The sequence below is a fragment of the Festucalex cinctus genome, chromosome 5, assembly GCF_051991245.1.
Source record: "Festucalex cinctus isolate MCC-2025b chromosome 5, RoL_Fcin_1.0, whole genome shotgun sequence".
NCBI classification, from domain to species: Eukaryota; Metazoa; Chordata; class Actinopteri; order Syngnathiformes; family Syngnathidae; genus Festucalex; species Festucalex cinctus.
Window position 1 is genome coordinate 4368387 of NC_135415.1, and position 18700 is coordinate 4387086.

Consider the following 18700-nt stretch of genomic DNA (forward strand, 5'->3'; position numbering starts at 1 on the left):
GGCGGGGTACACCCTGGACTGGTTGCCAGCCAATCGCAGGGCTTGTACTAATATAAAATTGTATTTTATTGAAGATAAGATTGTGTCATTCAATTTATGTATCTGTCTGCCTTAATGTTAATATCTATTCACATGAGTTTCATCCATCTCAGTAGAGTCAATTCTGCAGTCTGTAGCATACAGTATGTTGTCTGGTTGTATTATGTATATGTAAATATTGTACATTAATTACAGGGTGTAACAGCAAAAAGTCCTTCATTTAAGTTACATCACATTATTTTTCTTGCTTGTAATGGATGGATGGGTGTTTGTCTATTTATTTATTTGTTTATTTATTTATGTACGTATTTATTTATTTTTAACTCATTCAAAACCAAAAAAGAGAACTTGTTTTATATATATATATATATATATATATATACATATATATTAGGGGTGTTGAAAAATCGATTCGGCAATATATCACGATACTACAGCACGCAATTCTCGAATCGATTCAATAAGCAGCCGAATCGATTTTTTAACATCCATTTTTGATGGAAAAATATTCAACAAAACGTCTAACTTTCACACCTTAAGCATGGAAGAATGTTATATTAATGGAACATTAAGCCTTAATATTTTATTTCAACGCTGTTCAAACATGAAAAATGTTACAACCTGTTTGTTAAATACAGTGGCTTACAGTTATAAGACTGAAGTTTCAGATCATTAAATAATACATTTTCATACATGTATAAGTTTACTGAATGATATTTTCTAAATCTGAGTAAAAAAAAATCGCAACAATCCACTTGTAAATTCATATCGGGATTAATCGGTATCGAATCGAATCGTGACATATATATATATATATATATATATATATATATATATATATATATATATATATTAGGGGTGTGAATTGCCTAGTACCTGACGATTCGATTCGTATCACGATTCACAGGTCACGATTCGATTCGATACCGATTAATCCCGATACGAATTTATAAGTCGATTGTTGCGATTTTTTTCATTCAAATTTAGAAAATACTAATCAGTAAGCTTGTAGAGTGTAAGATTTATATGAAAATGTATTATTTATTTATCTGAAATTTCAGTCTTATAGAGGTTGTAATCTGTTTCATGTTTGAACAGCATTAAAATAAAATATTAAGGCTTAATGTTCCGTTCATATAACATTCTTCCATGCTCAAGGTGTGAATCCTAAAAAAAAAAAAAAAAAAAAAAAAAAAAAAAAAAAAAAAAATCGATTCTGCCAATTATTGAATCGATTCGAGAATCGCGCGATGTAGTATCGCGATATATCGCCGAATCGATTATTTTTTTTAACACCCCTAATATATATATATATATATATATATATATATATATATATATATATATATATATATATATATATATATATATATATATATATATATATATATATATATATATATAGGTATGTATATATGCTTCGTCCTTCACTCCCAAAAACATATTTACACATATTTATTTATTTATTTATTTATTTATTATGCAAGAGCATACAGAAGGTTTTGATGAAGCTTCTGACATGAAGAGGTGGCTTAAAGCAATGGTAGTTATTGCTAGCAGCAGAATGTGAAAATTGATTAAACTTAGCTATATTCTAATGCTAATTGCTGCAAAACAGAAGCAGATACATATATACTTTTTTTGCTAATGAAAGAAGAGTCTCACATCTTTCTTTTGGTAGGTTCCATGTTTTTATAGCATTATAACTAGGGCTGTCAAAGTTAAAGCGTTAATAGATTAATTAATCACAGAAAAATGTCGCATTAATCACGTATTAACACATTAATTGCACTATTTTTTTTTTTACTGCGCTTGAGCCTTGAACGTAACCGCAGATGGTTACGTTGAAGGCTGCGCAGGTCAATGCATGGCATTTCCTACGCCTATTGTTCCAAAATGAGCGGGGTGACTCCAGTTGGTGTGCTCGGTGGTAAATTTCGCTTTAAAAAACACCCAGACGGGACTTTAGATAAAACAGAAGTAATTTGTGTTTAATTAATTAATAATTGCTGAATTGTACCCAGTTGATATGATGCTGTTACGTTTTGAGCAATACACGCATGCATGCAATTGCGTACATGCATTTAATCAATGTTTGCAAATGACATTCAGATAATAAAATGCATTAATGTCAAAATATTACGGTATTTTGTATTTATTTTATATTATGCGAATACACAAGTAATTTAGCTGATTAATCGTGATTAATCAAAATTAAAAAGTGATTAATCAGATTACAAATTTTAATCGTTTGACAGCACTAATTATAACACAATAGTCTGTGGGACTTACAAAATCAGTCAAAATCCAGTGAAACAGCCATGAGAGGGGGGTTGGTTGCTTCAGTGAAAATGGCTGGAAGTGAATGAGTTTTAAATGAGTTGCCTGTTTCTCACTTCACAGAAATAATGAACGGTGTCATCAAAAAGGCAAGAGAAAAAGGAAAATGGAAAGTAAGTGTACTTTTTGCTTCTAGATTCACAAATGTGAACATTCATTTCCCCACTATGAAGTGTTCCGTCTCACTCGTTTGCAGGTGCTTGTGGTGGACAAGCTGAGTATGAGGATGATTTCCTCCTGCTGCAAGATGACAGACATCATGTCAGAAGGAATCACCAGTGAGTATCACTGTTTTTACCAGTTCACATTCATCTGAAATACACCACCACTCTTTTTATGGTTAACTTCAGTACTGACGGGGTCGCAGTATTCTTTTTGTCTTTCTTGCTTATGATGCTAATTGCTAAGTGAGTTCTGCAGCTGTCTGATCAAGGCTGCAGCTTCTGGGTCTTGGGTACTTTTACTCAATAATGTGGCTTGAAAAGAAATTTACCAGCTCCTCAAGACATTTTATTCGCTTTTTTATTTTTAGTTTTTGGTTGAGTTCCTTTCTAAGTGATATAAAATATGTAGGGGACAGTCAGCTTATCCAGGTTGGCAAAAATTCCAAAAGATATGTTTGCGCAAACACAACTCTGCTTATCACTAAAAGGATGCATGCCGATGGTAGCTGTTTCTTTTCCTGCTGAATTGAGGCCTTGTAAGGAATTATGAACAATTAGCATTCAGCATTCATAGCATTCAGTCTCAGCACAAACCCTTCAAGTTTCTGACTGAAGGAAAAACAAAAAAGTCAGGAAAAGCCTATTGGAAGCATTGAGATTTATTTGGGTTTAGTCAGAGTACTTTAAATAGTGGCAGATGTGTGTGGAATTTCTGTCTACATGCAATCAATTCTGTCTACATGCAATCAACATATCGGACATGACAAAGGATGCCCGGGCTGAACGGCCAGCTTGTCTTTCATGTCCCAAAATTATTTGTCAAATTGAAATTTAGTTGAAATTAGGGATGCTCCGATCGATCGCCCACCGATATTCGTGAAAAAGTATGTGATCGGAATATTTGATCAAAGCCTTTTATTCCCAATCAAAAATGCCTGGCAGTCTGCCTGAGAGACCAGCCTGAGGGAAATGTGACGTCAACTCTCCCGACTCCCTCCCCCTCGCTTCACACTTATTTGCTATTCTTGAGAGTGATGTAAAGTTTGCCACCTGTAATGTATGCCATAAAACAAAGGTCAAAAGTTTCAAAACCACTAATTTAATCCAGTATTTAAAGAGCGAACATTTGGAAGTGTATGCCAAGTTCACGTGGCTCACTCACTGCGTTGAATAAAGCAAAGGCGGACGCAGCGGCAACACCAAAACAGCAGCTGTGTTGTGTGCTGAAGGGTTTGGATCCCAAAACGCAGACACAAATAAGGTTTTAACTATTTATTCACATGACTTGACTAAACTAAAAACAACGAGAATGCATCGAGAATCACGAACGCCAAGCCTCCTTGGGCTCCGGGGAAGCACAGTGAAACAGTGAGCAATAATACGGCAAAACACACACAATTCTCAGATCCTTAAATAGACAGTCAATCAATCTCATTGTTTGTGGCGAGACATGCGAGTACTCGTACTAACATGGAATTCTCTGATTGGCTGTTGACTCTGTAATTACAGATAGTTCCTGACATCAACAAACATCATATAGCATAAAAGATACTTGACATCATAATAGTCCAGACATCATATAGCCTAAAATTAGTTGAATCTGGATGCTGTTACATCAATACCAAAACAGACACGTAATGGGTCGTTAACTCTGGCGCACGGTCATGAACTCGACTCACACTTAAGCCAGGCGTGACCCCAGACATGAGACAAGACCCAAACATTACTCCTGCATGACTCGAGTCATGACTCGGCATGGGCTGATATCAGATTTTGGCGGTATGATAACCTTGAGCAAAAATATCGCAATGTCACGGTATCGAATTTACAGCTCTAAATCTTTTTTTTTTTTTATATATATATTTTGGTAAATAAGATAACCATTTTTCCACATTCAACAGTTTTATTTTTAAACAAAATATTGAATACAGCATTTGCTAAAATAAACATTTGCCATGCCAAGTGAAACAAATGCTGTAAAGTGGGCAAAACCTGCGGTTCAACAATAAACGAATAATGAAATATTTATGTAGGGCAAAAGATCAAAATTAAACTGAAATGTGCAATTTGTATGAAGTATTAATCTACAGCACAATAAACACAAAAAAAGATTATTATTTTTTCTTTAACAACAACAACAACAAAAACAGATTATCATTTCTTGCATATTTTCCTGTCAGTTCAAATTATGATGCAGAAAGGTGAGCATGTTCACCTTTCCTGGATTCAATTTGGAGCGATGAGGTGAGAGGATGTGTCCACTAGTACTGAAAATATATAATTATTGGTAAAATTACAATATTGATTCTATCATTTAACGTTGATGCATGACTGTTTATTTTCTGCATAGCTGTTTTTTTTTTTTTTTTAATATTACGATTTTGAATTTGAACTGATTTTCAAAATGGTGCAACCTCTAAACAAAGTTAGACATATCGGCTACATTTAATTCTAGCATAACAGTAAAATTAACTATTTTGGAGTAAGAGTAGGCTAAACTAACACTGTGATGTGAACATGTTAGCCATGCTAGTTAAGACACTTTATCAGCTTCTATACAATGCAGGTCTCATTGCTCATAGCGTAGTTGTAAACGTAAATTTTTCAGACAGCGTTATGTTATTTTACCGTGAATTTGTCAAACAGTGATGGGTGGTGCCCTCGTAAATGTGATATCATATTCGATGTATTTCCTCCTTTTGCGGCCACTCTTCTGAAGCACGTTTTGCAGGTTGGATAGCCTTCCTCCAAGCCACGGTCGCCATTTATTTTTCGAAAACCGAAAAATTCCTACACAGCTGACTTTGTTTGTTTTGACGGGGGGGACAAGTTTGCTTGATGGTGGTTCACCTCTGTCAGCCATCCTGCAGCTCGCTCAGTGCACGCGTCCTCCTACCTCAGACGAGTCACATAAAACGTTCTGTGTTGTTAACATGTCTAACCAATGCTAATTAGCAACATTATCAGCGTTTATTTGTAATGTACAGTAATGATTTCATTGAAGCAGGACGCGGCCGGCACGACCGTAATGCGATTGGCTGCTGCAGCGAAGGCGCTCTCACATGACGTAAACATTGAGACGAGGCCGCTGCTGCACACGGCTGCTGCCCATTTTAGGCGTACGCCTCGACTCGGGGTCGGGGCTAAACAACTTACCGGTTGGGGCATGTTTGGAGGTTTTAAAAAATCGTGACTTTTAATATCATGGTTTACCGTCAAACCGGTTATCGGCACATGCCTACTCATGACAAGCTGACCCAGACCATGCTGACCAACGTAAACTCATATCAGCGTGACAGCCAACAGACAACACAAATAACCCAGAAAACAATTGAATTTATTGGAGTCGATGATCAGCCATTCTCGTTGGTGGAAGTCGTTGGATTCTGCCGTCTGATTGCTAATTTGGAGCCTCGCTATGTGCTACCAGGACGCAAATATTTCACAGACGTGTCACTGCCTGAGCTTCACCAGGGAGTGTGCAAACCGCAAAGTTGATCTTCGAACTGCGGCCCAGGGTGTCCCGGTGCCAAGTGCACATATGGACACCCTTATGTTTGTGATGAGCATAGAAGTCCAGAAACAGAACACCGCACCGAGGTGGGGCCGTTCCTCCCAATCCAGCTCTCATTGTCATTGCCCACGTGAGCAGGGAGTCCCCAGTTGGTGTGCTCTCCAGCACCCGCTCCAAGAACTCCAAAAAGACTGGGTGCGCCGAGCTGTTGTTCGGTGCATCGGCACAAACAACAGTCAGAGCCCGTCAACCACCCGAAGGTGGAGGGAGGCTACCCTCTCGTCCATCAGAGTGAAACCTAGCGTACAGGCGTATAGTTATAGCGTTAATCCAACGGCTATAACGTTCCAACAATAATGTTAATCCGACCGCTAACTAATGCTGGCTAACTTACTAGCTCATAGCATGGAACCATAGTAGCCACTTGTTGATATACTGTAATTGTGTGTCAAGTTGTCATCAAAAAGATGAGAGAAAATTTCATGTGAAATAGTTTATGATCCGAAACGTTCAACATTATCATAACATGATTGTCCTCACTAAAACTAGACTAAAATGTTGACAGTTGTTGGGTTTTTGACTCACCCAAGAACTGAACAAACTCTCGTCAGTTGACATTCATCCATTCCTTTATTTCTGTTTCATTTCCGCATCCCACCAATACATTTCTTGATGCCTAGCGCCCTCGGCCTGGTGAACTCCTACAGTTGCAGTCACATTCTGTAAATGGTGTCATCAGTATGTAACATCCCCGCTTTACTTAGAATTAAACTCAACTCTATAATAACAAAATTAGAAACATCTCCATCTTAAAGAAAATATACCTCGCTCGTAATTAGCACATTTCCTTAACCTGAAAACATTAGGAAATATCACTTATTTTTTTTCCAAAACTTATTCCCCCTTGACAAAACACATTTCCTTACTTTAACATCTAAATATTCTTCTCAATCAGACTATGAATTTGAATGAGAGGCACATCACTTGAGGTTAGAACACATGCACATTACAACCCCCCCCCCCCCCCCCCCGACTATGGAAGGTTCACTTCAGGACATAGTTAATTTCTGTGGCAGCTTTATCTGCCGATGAGGTCTCTCCTGTTTGAGTGTGTTCTGATCCCTTCACTGTGGGCCTGAAAGACTCTGTCGGCTGTTTGATTTCCTCCTCGTTCTTCTCAGTCCATGTCAAACGTGTTTTGTCAGTTGTTTGTGGAGCAATGTCCTCAGAGTAGAATCTTTTCACAAATGTGGTGTTCCTAGAATACGTAGCTCCAGTTGGTGATTTAACAACCACATTGTTACCGGTCTTCTTGATTACCTCGAATGGTGTCTTGTCGAATGTGGTAGAGAACTTGTCTACTTTATCTTTTCTCAGCAGGACTTGATCTCCGACTGCCACATCTGAATGTTTTGCTCCTCTCTTGTTGTTGGTGTAAAGTTTTGATTTTCCTTTCCTTCTAGCAACGCGTAGTTTCCTTTTGAACAGTAGTTCCGCAGGGCTCTTTCCGGTTGTAAAGTGGTCAATAGATTCGGTAGATTGTAACATATTTCCTGAGTTCTCTTTTCCAGTCCAGTCCTTCAGCTTGTGCTATGCGTATCCTTTTCATCAGCGAAGCGTTCTGTCTCTCCACTTCACCATTGGCTTGTGCCCACTTAGGTGTTGTTCTCACATGCTGTATGCCTCTGTCCTCACAGTACATCTGAAACTGTGTAGATATAAACTGTGGGCCACAATCAGATCTGATGGTGATCGGAAGACCGTGGCGACTGAAAATGTTCTCCAGACTGTCTTTCACCTTGTCTGTTGTAGTTGATTGCAAGATTTCATATTCGTAGTACCTACTGTAATAATCAATGACCACTAGTATAGAATGTCTGGTTGGTAATGGACCCAGTAGAGTAGGTCGGTTGCCACATCTTGCCAGGGTCCATCTGGTAATGCTGTCGAACGTAGTGGTTCAGGTACATCTGGTCGTGAGACAACTTGGCATCCATGACACGATCTGACGTGTATCTCTGCAGCCCGGTCCATTCCAGGCCACAACACCTTACTCCTGAGGTGTTGCTTGGTGCCCACTACACCCACATGTCCTTCATGGGCTAAGATCAGGGCCCTGGTTCTCAAGTACAATGCATGTTCCTCTCAGTACTAACTGTCCAATCACACACAGCTCACCAGCCAGGGGTGCATATGTCTGGCAGTTGTCAAAACAACCACTCTGCATTTCATTTCTCACCTCTCTCAGTTCATCATCAGTGGATGACGCCTCTTCCACCTGTTTTGTAGTTAATGCTCTGGGTGTGGCGCTTTCAGCAACCATCCTCACATACTCTTCCGCTCCATGTTCATGAACTTGTTCAGTGGCACTTTTTCCCAGCAGCTGAGAAAGGGGATCCGCGATGTTCTCTTTTCCCGGGATGTTAACCACCCTGAAATCATATGGTTGGAGTCTCAGAACCCACCTCTCAATGCGTGCACATGGCTTCGATGTGGGACTGTAGATCGCCTCCAATGCTTTATGATCTGTCTCGCACGCCCAGACTAGTGCAAGCGCTTCACGTTCTGTCTGTGAACATCTTTTTTCACAGTCTGTCAGACTCCTGCTCACATAGCATATAGGCACCATCTCCCGATGTTGCTCTTGTACCAGCACGGCTCCAATTCCAACTGGTCCTGCATCCGCTATTACTTTGGTGGGGGCATCCTTGTCAAAATATGCTAAAGTTCCAGCTTCTACCAATTTTGTCTTTAATTTGAAAATCTGCTTTCTGTTCTGGTCCAAACATGAATGGTGTGTCTTTTTTCGTGAGTCTGCGTGGCGGTTCTGATATGGTGGCAAACTGGGGTATGAACCGGCTGCTATAGCCAGCCAACCCAAGGAAGCTGCGTACCTCTGATGCATTTTCCGGCTCCCGTGCTTCAGCTACCGCTCTCACTCTTTCCTTAGTGGGGCCGATGCCTTTCTGAGTAATATGCCCATGAAAATTAGCTCGTCCATGTTGAATTGGCACTTGTCTGCATTCAGAGTCAGTCCGCACTTCTCTAGCCTTGCCAAGACTGTGTGATCATGAATTTCCCGGTTCGGGCCATGGACGATGATGTCGTCAGAAATAATCTCCACACCCTCGATACCTGTCAAGGCTGTTGCAATGTCATGTTGGTACTGATCACTTGCTGAGGAAACACCAAACACAAGTCTTTTGCACCTGTATGTCCCTGTGTGAACAACAAATGTGGTAATGCTTCTTGATTCTGGTGTGAGCTCCAGCTGGTGGTATCCCCACTTTAAATCCAGTTTGCTGAAAACTGTGGATCCGTTCATTCCTTGTAGGAGCTCATCCACTGTAGGTATCTGATGTCTCTCTCGTATGATGGCTGTATTTGCTCTTCGCATGTCGAGGCACATCCTGATGTCATCCTCTGGTGGTTTAGGAGCAACCACGACAGGGTTCACCCACGGTGTGGGTCCCTACACCTTTTCAATTATGTCCATTTATAGCAGCTGGTTTATCTTTCTGTCCACCGACTCTCTTAGGTGAAATGGCACACGTCTTAGGGGCTGAGCCACCGGCTTCACTTTCTCATCTATGTGTAGATTTATCTGTTTTGTGTTTAGTTTTCCAACTCCTTGAAACAATTTTGGATTTTGTCTCTGAATTTCTGTTTTAGTGTCACACAGTGGCTACGTTCACACCCACTCTCAGCACACCTAGCTTGACAGACGTTTCCTTACCAAGTAGTGGCACTCCTTGCCCTTGGATTACTGTGAACTCAGCCTCTGTGTTGTGTTTTCCTATGCTGATTTGGCATTTGAACTCTCCTTTTACTGGTATGGGCACTTTGGAGGTGTATGGGTACAGGGGCTTACTCGTCACTTTCGTAGACACACATTTTATCCTTTTACTTTTTAACATCTCCCATGTGTGCATCTACTATGTTACTTGATGCACCACAGTCAGTCAACATGGGCAGATTTACTCCACCAACATTAATGTCACTCTCTCTATGTTTGAACATTCTCTTATTACAAATGCATAGTCTCCGTCTTGGGACTCTGTTTCCACAAATTTCACTGTCTTTTCCTCATTTCCTTTTGATTTGCACATTTTCGCAAAGTGGTGTCTTCCATTGCACTTCCTGCATGATTGTCCTTTTGCTGGGCAGGCAGGATCTTTGGCAAAGTGATCTCCATGTCCACATCTGTAGCACACTTTTTCCCTTCTTCTCTCTTTCCTCTCCGCGGCCTCGTGTTTTTCTCTTATGAAAATGTCCTCCTTTTTTGAATACACGGTGCACAGTTTCACCTCCCTCTGCGCCAGCGTTGTCGACCACCTTCATTGCCGCCATCTGCATCTCCACTCGGTCACACTGTGCTGCTATCTCCAGGACGCGAGCCAGTGTCAAGTTGTTTTCCTCCAGCAGTTTTCTCCTTACGTAGTCTGAAGTACACCTGCTCATCACTGAACTGATTCTCCGTGTCTGCCGCAAATGCACAATCCTTAGCAGCATGACGTAATCTGGTTACAAATTGCTGCACAGTTTCTCCCGGTTTCTGTGTCATTGGTAAAAAGATTGGCGGGCGAATGCAGTGTTTACTTGAGGTACGAAGTAAGCGTTCAGCGCCGTGACCGCGGCATCATAATCTGCCGGTCCTCCCGTGTCAGCCAAAACTGCAAACACATCTTGAACATCGGTGCCGGCGTGATGTAGAAGCAGAGCATGTCGTCTTTGTCTCACCGTAGCTTCTGCGCCATCCACCAAAATTAGACCTTTCCCGTCTGCATATAGCTCAAATGCGGTTAGCCACCGTGTCCACCGCGGACCCAGCGTGGCAGGCTCAGTGTAACAGTCAAATTTTGGCAACAGATTATCCATCTCTTTCAACGCTTTATAATCCACTTCTCAGATTTAACTATGAATTATCCTCGTCGCCGTTGTTGGGTTTTTGACTCACCCAAGAACTGAACAAACTCTCGTCAGTTGACATCCATCCATTCCTTTATTTCCGTTTCATTTCCGCATCCCACCAATATATTTCTTGATGCCTAGCGCCCTCGCCTGGTGAACTCCTACACTTGCAGTCACATTCTGTAAATGGTGTCATCAGTACATAACAACAGTTTTTGTTGACTAAAACTAGACAAAATGATGTTCCCTTGTTGTAAAATAAAGACTATTCATAGTTGAATAAAAATTGACTAAATAAAAATGGGATGAGGTTGACTCACTATGATAAAAACTAACAACCATGATTGAACTGGGCTAAAACTGAGACTAAATTCTAAAAAACACTACTCTCACCGTGGGCAATTCCAGAGTGGAAGAGTCCAACACCTCTCGAAAGGACTGGTAACAGAGCCCAACCTGTGTGTGGAAGCGAATCCGACTATATCTAGTTGGAACTTCTCAGCCTCGCACACCAGCTTGGGCTCATCCCTGCCAGAGAGGTGACATTCCATGTCCCAAGAGCTTCAGGAGCTACAAATCGGACCGCCAAGGTGGCTGCTGCCCAGCTCATGCTGCGTTCTCACCAAAAGCGGGGAAGGCGTTTCGGCGGCGCGTTTGCATTGTAGTCAATGGAGTTCGCGCAACGGAACGAAAGTGGGGCGGCGCGGAGGACGCACGAAAATCAGCGCAATCGCATATTCGCCGAAGTTAAAAAATTTTAACTTTTTTCGCTTTTCGCCCTCGCGGCAGCCAATCGGCTTCGAGTACGGGCTACGTCACACACAGCGTCCTCTCTATTGTCAACCCGTGCGCAACAACACGGCCAGCCGGGACAGAATGGTACTCAAAGACGTAGCATACAAGTGCTGGTAAGTCTGTTTACTTGCTAATGAACTGTACCGAGGTAGCAGCAGTGTTTACCACCCATGCCAAAGCTATTTTTAGCACAAATGCTGGCCGCCAGATAGCCACGAAAAAAGCAAAAGTGCTATCACGTACCTCAAAAAAGGAGAAAATAGTGGCGTGGCTGTTTAGTCCCAGGAAAGAAGTGGAAGTAGTTGGCGGTGCTCACTTTATGTTGACTCGCTAAAGTGCTCCACTTCCTTGTTCACCAAGGGACACGCCTCCTCCCTTCCGGTGCGCACGAAAGCGCGGCAATCATTCCAAAAAAACTACGCGGTGAAACGCTGACGAAGGAAGCGTCGTTTCGCCTTTTCGAATTTGGTGAGAACCCAGCAGAGTGCACCCTGGACACTGGCCCCTCCCACATTTGGTGAGCCCATAGGAAGGGTGACCCACATTGCCTTTTCGGGCTGTGCTCAGCTCGGGTGCAAAAAAAAATAAAAAATACAGGGGTAAAATGATTATCCTGACTAAAACTACACTAAAATGTTGATAGTTTTTGTTGACTAAAACTAGACAAATAAAATTATGTTCCCTTGGAGTAAAATAAAGACTAAAATGCTCGATTTATAGTCAAATAAAAATTGACTAAATAAAAATGGGAAGAGGTTGACTAACTATGATAAAGACTAACAAGCATGATTGAAACTGGACTAAAACTGAGATTGAATTAAAAAAAAAACGTGTATACTCACTTAAAATGCTTTGTTCTTGTTTTTGTTACCTTATTCTTTACTGCACAACCGATTTCTGTTTCATGTACGGCACTTTGTATACAGCAATGCCCATTTTAAAGCGCTTTATAAATATAGATGAGTTGAGTAACAACTGTGGGGGCAACTGTCATCTTGCAGTAGTCTTTAGCTCACCGATGTCCTGTTTAATGAGTGACTTTGGCATGAGGAGTCCAATACTCTGGTTTGTCTTTCAGGGCCACACAGGTCCTGTGATTAAGATCCATCAGTACCAACGAGGTTTGGCCAGGAGCTGCTATTAAAATAACCAATCAACTGAAATGAGAGCAGATAGTATTTTTAATCACAAGCAAAAAAACAAAAAAAAAACAGCTGTGCCGCAAGTTGGCTAATATGCAATCGGCTACTGCCATTGCCAGCAACAATAGTGTCCCTACTGGCAAATAAACTTGTGCAACATGCAACAACCTTCCATCATGTCCAATTATTAACAACCGATTGCTTAATAAAACATTCATTGGTGCTTTTCACAGTTGTCGAGGACATATCCAAGCGCCGCGAGCCTCTGCCCAGCATTGAAGCCATCTATCTCATAACACCCTCAGATGAGGTAATGAGAAATCTGTGCAATAGAACAAGCACTAAACATAAAAGGTTGAACAAAGACTATTGCATTAGTAGCCTAACTAAGCAATCAAGAATATTCCTTGATTAATTACCATGTTGATTTTACGTACAATAACAACAGTAAATTGCTCTAAATGATTAATGTGATTATTGTTAAACCTATATGCCTTAGGTTGGTGGTTTAAATTCACATAGAAATGTCATGGAGTTTAAGCATTTGAATTTATGTAAAGGAAGTGTTTGGTCACAGTCATGGATTTTTCTAGCAGTAACAACTTTTTACACAAGTTCATTAGACATTGTATCATTATTTGCTGACAGTCCGTTGAGGGTCTGATTGATGACTTCAGAGATCCACAGTCTCCAAGGTATAGAGCAGCCCACGTCTTCTTCACTGACAGTGAGTAGCACAAAACCATTTGTAATCTTGAATGAACACATGCAATGAACGGTTATAATATTTTATAACAGTATATGGTTTACCCTCTCTAATGCACTCCCACAACCCATTAGGAACACAGGCTCACTCGAAAACTTCAAAACCCTCCTCAATACTCACCTGTTCAAACTGGCCTTTCCTAAATCTTGTAGTCTTTTATTATTGTTTTTGTTGTCATTTATACTCTCTGCTGTGTAAAGCGTCTGAGAGTGAGTGTCCAAATAAATTTGATGAATTATTATTATTATTATTATTATTATTATTATTATTATTATTATTATGGGTGTTAAAAAAAATCGATTCGGCAATATATCGCGATACTACAGCACGCAATTCTCGAATCGATTCAATAGGCAACCGAATCGATTTTTTAACATCCATTTTTGATGAAAAAATATTCAACAAAACGTCTAACTTTCACACATTAAGCATGGAAGAATGTTATATTAATGGAACATTAAGCCTTACTATTTTATTTCAATGCTGTTCTAACATGAAAAAGGTTACAACCTGTTTGTTAAATACAGTGGCTCACAGTTATAACCCTGAAGTTTGAGATCAATAAATAATAAATTTTCATACAAATCTTACAGTGTACATGTACAAGTTTACTGAATGCTATTTTCTAAATTGAGTAAAAAAAATCGTAACAATCGACTTGTAAATTCATATCGGGATTAATCGGTATCGAATCGAATCGTGACCTATGAATCGTGATACGGATTGAATCGTCAGGTACTAGGCAATTCACACCCCTAATTATTATTATTATTATTCCTGCGCTTGGCTGGCCAACAGTCCACGGTGTCCCCCGCCTACTGCCCAAAGCCAGCTGAGATAGGCTCGAGCACCCCCCGCGACCCTGGTGAGGAATAAACTGTCAAGAAAATGGATGGATGGATTATTATTATTATCCATCCATCCATTTTCTTGACCACTTATTCCTCACAAGGGTCGCGGGGGGTGCTGGCGCCTATCTCAGCTGGCTCTGGGCAGTAGGCAGGGGACACCCTGGACTGGTTGCCAACCAATCGCAGGGCACACAGAGACGAACAACCACCCACACTCACACGCACACCTAGGGACAATTCTTTGCATGTCTTTGGAATGTGGGAGGAGACCGGAGTACCCGGAGAAGACCCACGCGGGCACGGGGAGAACATGCAAACTCCACCCAGGAAGGTCCGAGCCTGGACTCGAACCGGAGACCTCAGAACTGGGAAGCGGACGTGCTAACCACTCGACTACCGTGCCGCCCTATTATTATTATACTGTATATAATATCGTATTATATTTACAATAATGCTTGTTTACTGCTTAGGTACACGGTTCCTATTAGAATAAACGCAACCTGGTTTTAAAATGGGACTTTTTTTTGTCGGTGCACATCTCTTCAAAAAAAATAAAAAAATAAATTGAAAAAAATAATGTTGCCATTGATTGATTAATTACGTCACTTGAGTATTTATTTATTATTTATTGAATTAAATAATACATTTTGTGTTTGATTTATTCCAGCAATTCCAGACTCCATGTTTGGTCTCTTGACCAACTCTCGCGCCTCCAAAGCCATGAAGGCCTTGACTGAGATCCATGTAGCCTTTCTGCCCTATGAATCTCAAGTAAGAAAGTGTGTTTTACTGGGATTCTTCCACGGAATCATCTTGTTATTACTCAAGCAAGGGTAAATCACCATGGCGGTTATATTTTCATTAATGTATTTGGGTGTATATAAGTGAACCTATTCTAGACCTGAAGACTTGATTAATGAACCTTTTTGTGAACCAATTGGATGGTTGGTTAGTGGTTAAACCAAGTTTTCCTTTGCTGCAGGTCTTCTCCCTGGATAAGGTAGATGCCTTTCAGGACTTCTACAGCCCCTTCAAAGCTGATGTGAAGAACAACATGCTTGAGGGTTGCGCTGAACAGATTGCTACCCTCTGTGCTACTCTCAAAGAATATCCAGGAATCCGATACAGAGGGTGAGACCAACAATAATCCTTCATTCCGCCAATGTATTTTTTTTTTTAAACAAGTATTAAAAATATTCATCTTGACAAAGAGGGGTACATACCTTCATCAAGGGCATACAAAGTATCATTTCTGGGGTTGAGGATTTAATTGAATGGTTCTTTGAACGTTTGAATAATTATAAAAACACATACTGTAGATCTTCAATTATTCTAAAACAAAAAAACAAAAAACTGGGTTCACTAGTTTGAATTTATTATGTTTTTTTTTTAACTAATATACAGAGGGTCACAATTATACAGTGCCAAATGTACTGAGACAGTCGAGGTTGTCCTCCGCCTCTCGCCCAAAGTCCCAACTGAAGATAAATGGAAATGGATGGGCAAACATCTAAAAATAAATGTCCTTTGTCCAAGTCTGATTGGAGTGGTTTGTAGAAGAGTGTTTTAGGTTTGGAATACTAATAATGATGCTATCGCAAATGCACCAGTCACACCACAAAATGTCTAGGAACAGAGAAAGGACAGTACCATGAAAAGATATTGCCCCCTTTAAAATTCTTCTGTTAACAGTGCAGGGTTCCTTTGTACATTTGTAACATGGCATATCGTTGAAAATAAATGTTTACTATTGTTTTTTAAGTTCTAAACCAGGGAAATAAGTTATTTTATTGAGTATGACCTGAAGACTTGATTAATGAATCTTTTTGTGAACCAATCGGATGGTATTTGTGTGTGTGTGTGTGTGTGTGTGTGTGTGTGTTTTTCAGAGAGTACAAAGACTGTGCTGTTCTCGCCCAAATGCTACAAGACAAGCTGGATGGCTACAAAGCTGATGACCCCAGCATGGGGGAGGTGGGAGATGTTGATGCACAAAAAAAGGCCCAAGTGGCAAATGTTCTTGAAAAAAAATATTAACCGGTGAAGCATTAAAAAAAAGCCAATATATAAATAAATGTCAAAATGTCAACATTTATAACTGAATTGACTTGTAGGAAAAGTAATTTAAATTGATCACCTTTTTGTTGATATGCTACAATGTGTGCTGAAATGTGTCCCTCTCTACATCAGCTTGATGTTTGGAAGACGATTATAAGGTCCTTACAGATCAATCTGTCGTTAATCCTAATCCTTTGTACTAGGGGTGTGAATTGCCTAGTACCTGACGATTCGATTCGTATCACGATTCACAGGTCACGATTCGATTCGATACCGATTAATCCCGATACGAATTTATAACTCGATTGTTGCGATTTTTTTTCATTCAAATTTAGAAAATACTAATCAGTGAGCTTGTAGAGTGTAAGATTTATATGAAAATGTATTATTTATTTATCTGAAATTTCAGTCTTATCGAGGTTGTAATCTGTTTCATGTTTGAACAGCATTAAAATAAAATATTAAGGCTTAATGTTCCGTTCATATAACATTCTTCCATGCTCAAGGTGTGAATCCTAACCCGAAGTCAGACGTTTTGTTGAATATTTTTCCATTAAAAATGGAAGTTTAAAAATCGATTCACACACACAAAAAACAAAACAAAAAAAAGGCAATGATGATAAGACGTTGAATCGGTAAGACTACCGAATGAACAATTCTGAGCTCTTAAAAAAACAAAAAAAAACAAAAAAAAAAAATCGATTTTTTTTTTATTGAATCGATTCGAGAATCGCGCGATGTAGTATCGCGATATATCGCCGAATCGATTTTTTTTTAACACCCCTACTTTGTACAGTACATTTTAGGTATTACATGCACATACAGTACATACCGTATTTTATGTATGTATGTATTGGTGATGATGATGTTTTAATATGATTTTACTCGCACGAATGGAACTAAATCTCTGTATAATGTGTAGAGCCTTTTGTTTCTGTGCTGGATTTATCCAGGGACCGGATAAGTGCCGTAGTCAACTAATCATCCTGGATCGAGGGTTTGATCCTGTGTCACCTCTTCTACATGAGCTCACTCTTCAGGCAATGGCCTATGATCTGCTTGGCATTGAAAATGATGTCTACAGGTATACACAGCCTCATGCGATCATGCATGGCCACATACACACATGCATGGATTCAGCCCCTTGTATTCAGCCCCTTCTGTGTGATACTTGAACTGAATAATCCCATTATGCCACACAATTGAGGCCAAATATTTAGCCTTGGTTCATCAGATCTCAGGAGTTTTGTTCCGCCAAGCACATGGCTTTAATGTGTCAATAATCAGCTATGTTTACCTTGCTAGTCTACGATAGGCTGCCCAGGATCAAAACATGCAGCAGCTTGGTGATGAAGAAATTGGTCGTGCTGTTTATTTTTTGTCACATGCACAATGTACAGCAAAATGTTTCTCTGCATTTTAAGGTGTTTATTTATTGGGCTAATGTACAGTAAAAACACAACAGTAGCAATGAGCACTGAAACTCCTACTTTGGGCATTCCCGATCAGGGGTTGGTGCCGAGGTGTGGATCCTGATCTTGTGTCAGTACCATGGTCTGAGGAACTAATTGGAAATACATCTTAAATGTTTTAAGTTGCGGGAGAAACTGGAGAACTCCAATCAAGCAATACTTGTGTCCATATGATACTTCAGTTTGGAAAAGTAACACCTTCTGTTTTTGCTATGCTGTGAAACACAGTAGCTGTTTTTTTTTACCCAATGTGTGTTCTTTTCTCTTTGTATATATTTCTGTGTCAGTTTTGAGACCAGTGGAATGGGGGAGACTAGGACAAAAGACGTTTTACTGGATGAGGATGATGACCTGTGGTTGACTCTGAGACATAAACACATTGCTGAAGTTTCAACGTGAGTGGTTGTATTGGATACGCCCACGTTCCTCTGACATGGACCTGTGCATTATTTTAAGTTAAGGGAAAAACAACAACCTCAAACTTAACAGCACTTGGACTTTTGCCGAGTGTACAAAAAGCTTATTTTTGTATTTCTTAACTGATATTCTGGCATGATTTATGTTACGGGTACCGGACTGCACCCGATGGCAGTTTTCGGTTTACCTGTGAAACAGGTTAAAGTTGTTAAAACAATGCAAGACCACAAC

At 40.0% G+C, this 18700-nt stretch overlaps 1 protein-coding gene across 8 annotated transcripts in view; it reads left to right on the forward strand.

The window, feature by feature from the left end:
* Positions 1-18700, forward strand: part of stxbp1b (syntaxin binding protein 1b) — a 90914-nt gene that overhangs the window by 2747 nt on the left and 69467 nt on the right. For all 8 annotated transcript variants that reach the window (XR_013283593.1, XM_077521904.1, XM_077521903.1 and 5 more), the window contains exons 2-10: positions 2443-2492; positions 2576-2657; positions 13139-13215; positions 13554-13632; positions 15190-15293; positions 15505-15653; positions 16412-16496; positions 17534-17664; positions 18340-18447. Coding sequence is in view for 7 of the 8 variants with exons in the window: in XM_077521904.1 (XP_077378030.1) it covers positions 2443-2492; positions 2576-2657; positions 13139-13215; positions 13554-13632; positions 15190-15293; positions 15505-15653; positions 16412-16496; positions 17534-17664; positions 18340-18447 (865 nt within the window). In the remaining variant the exon portion in view is untranslated. The remainder of the gene's footprint in view (positions 1-2442; positions 2493-2575; positions 2658-13138; positions 13216-13553; positions 13633-15189; positions 15294-15504; positions 15654-16411; positions 16497-17533; positions 17665-18339; positions 18448-18700) is intronic.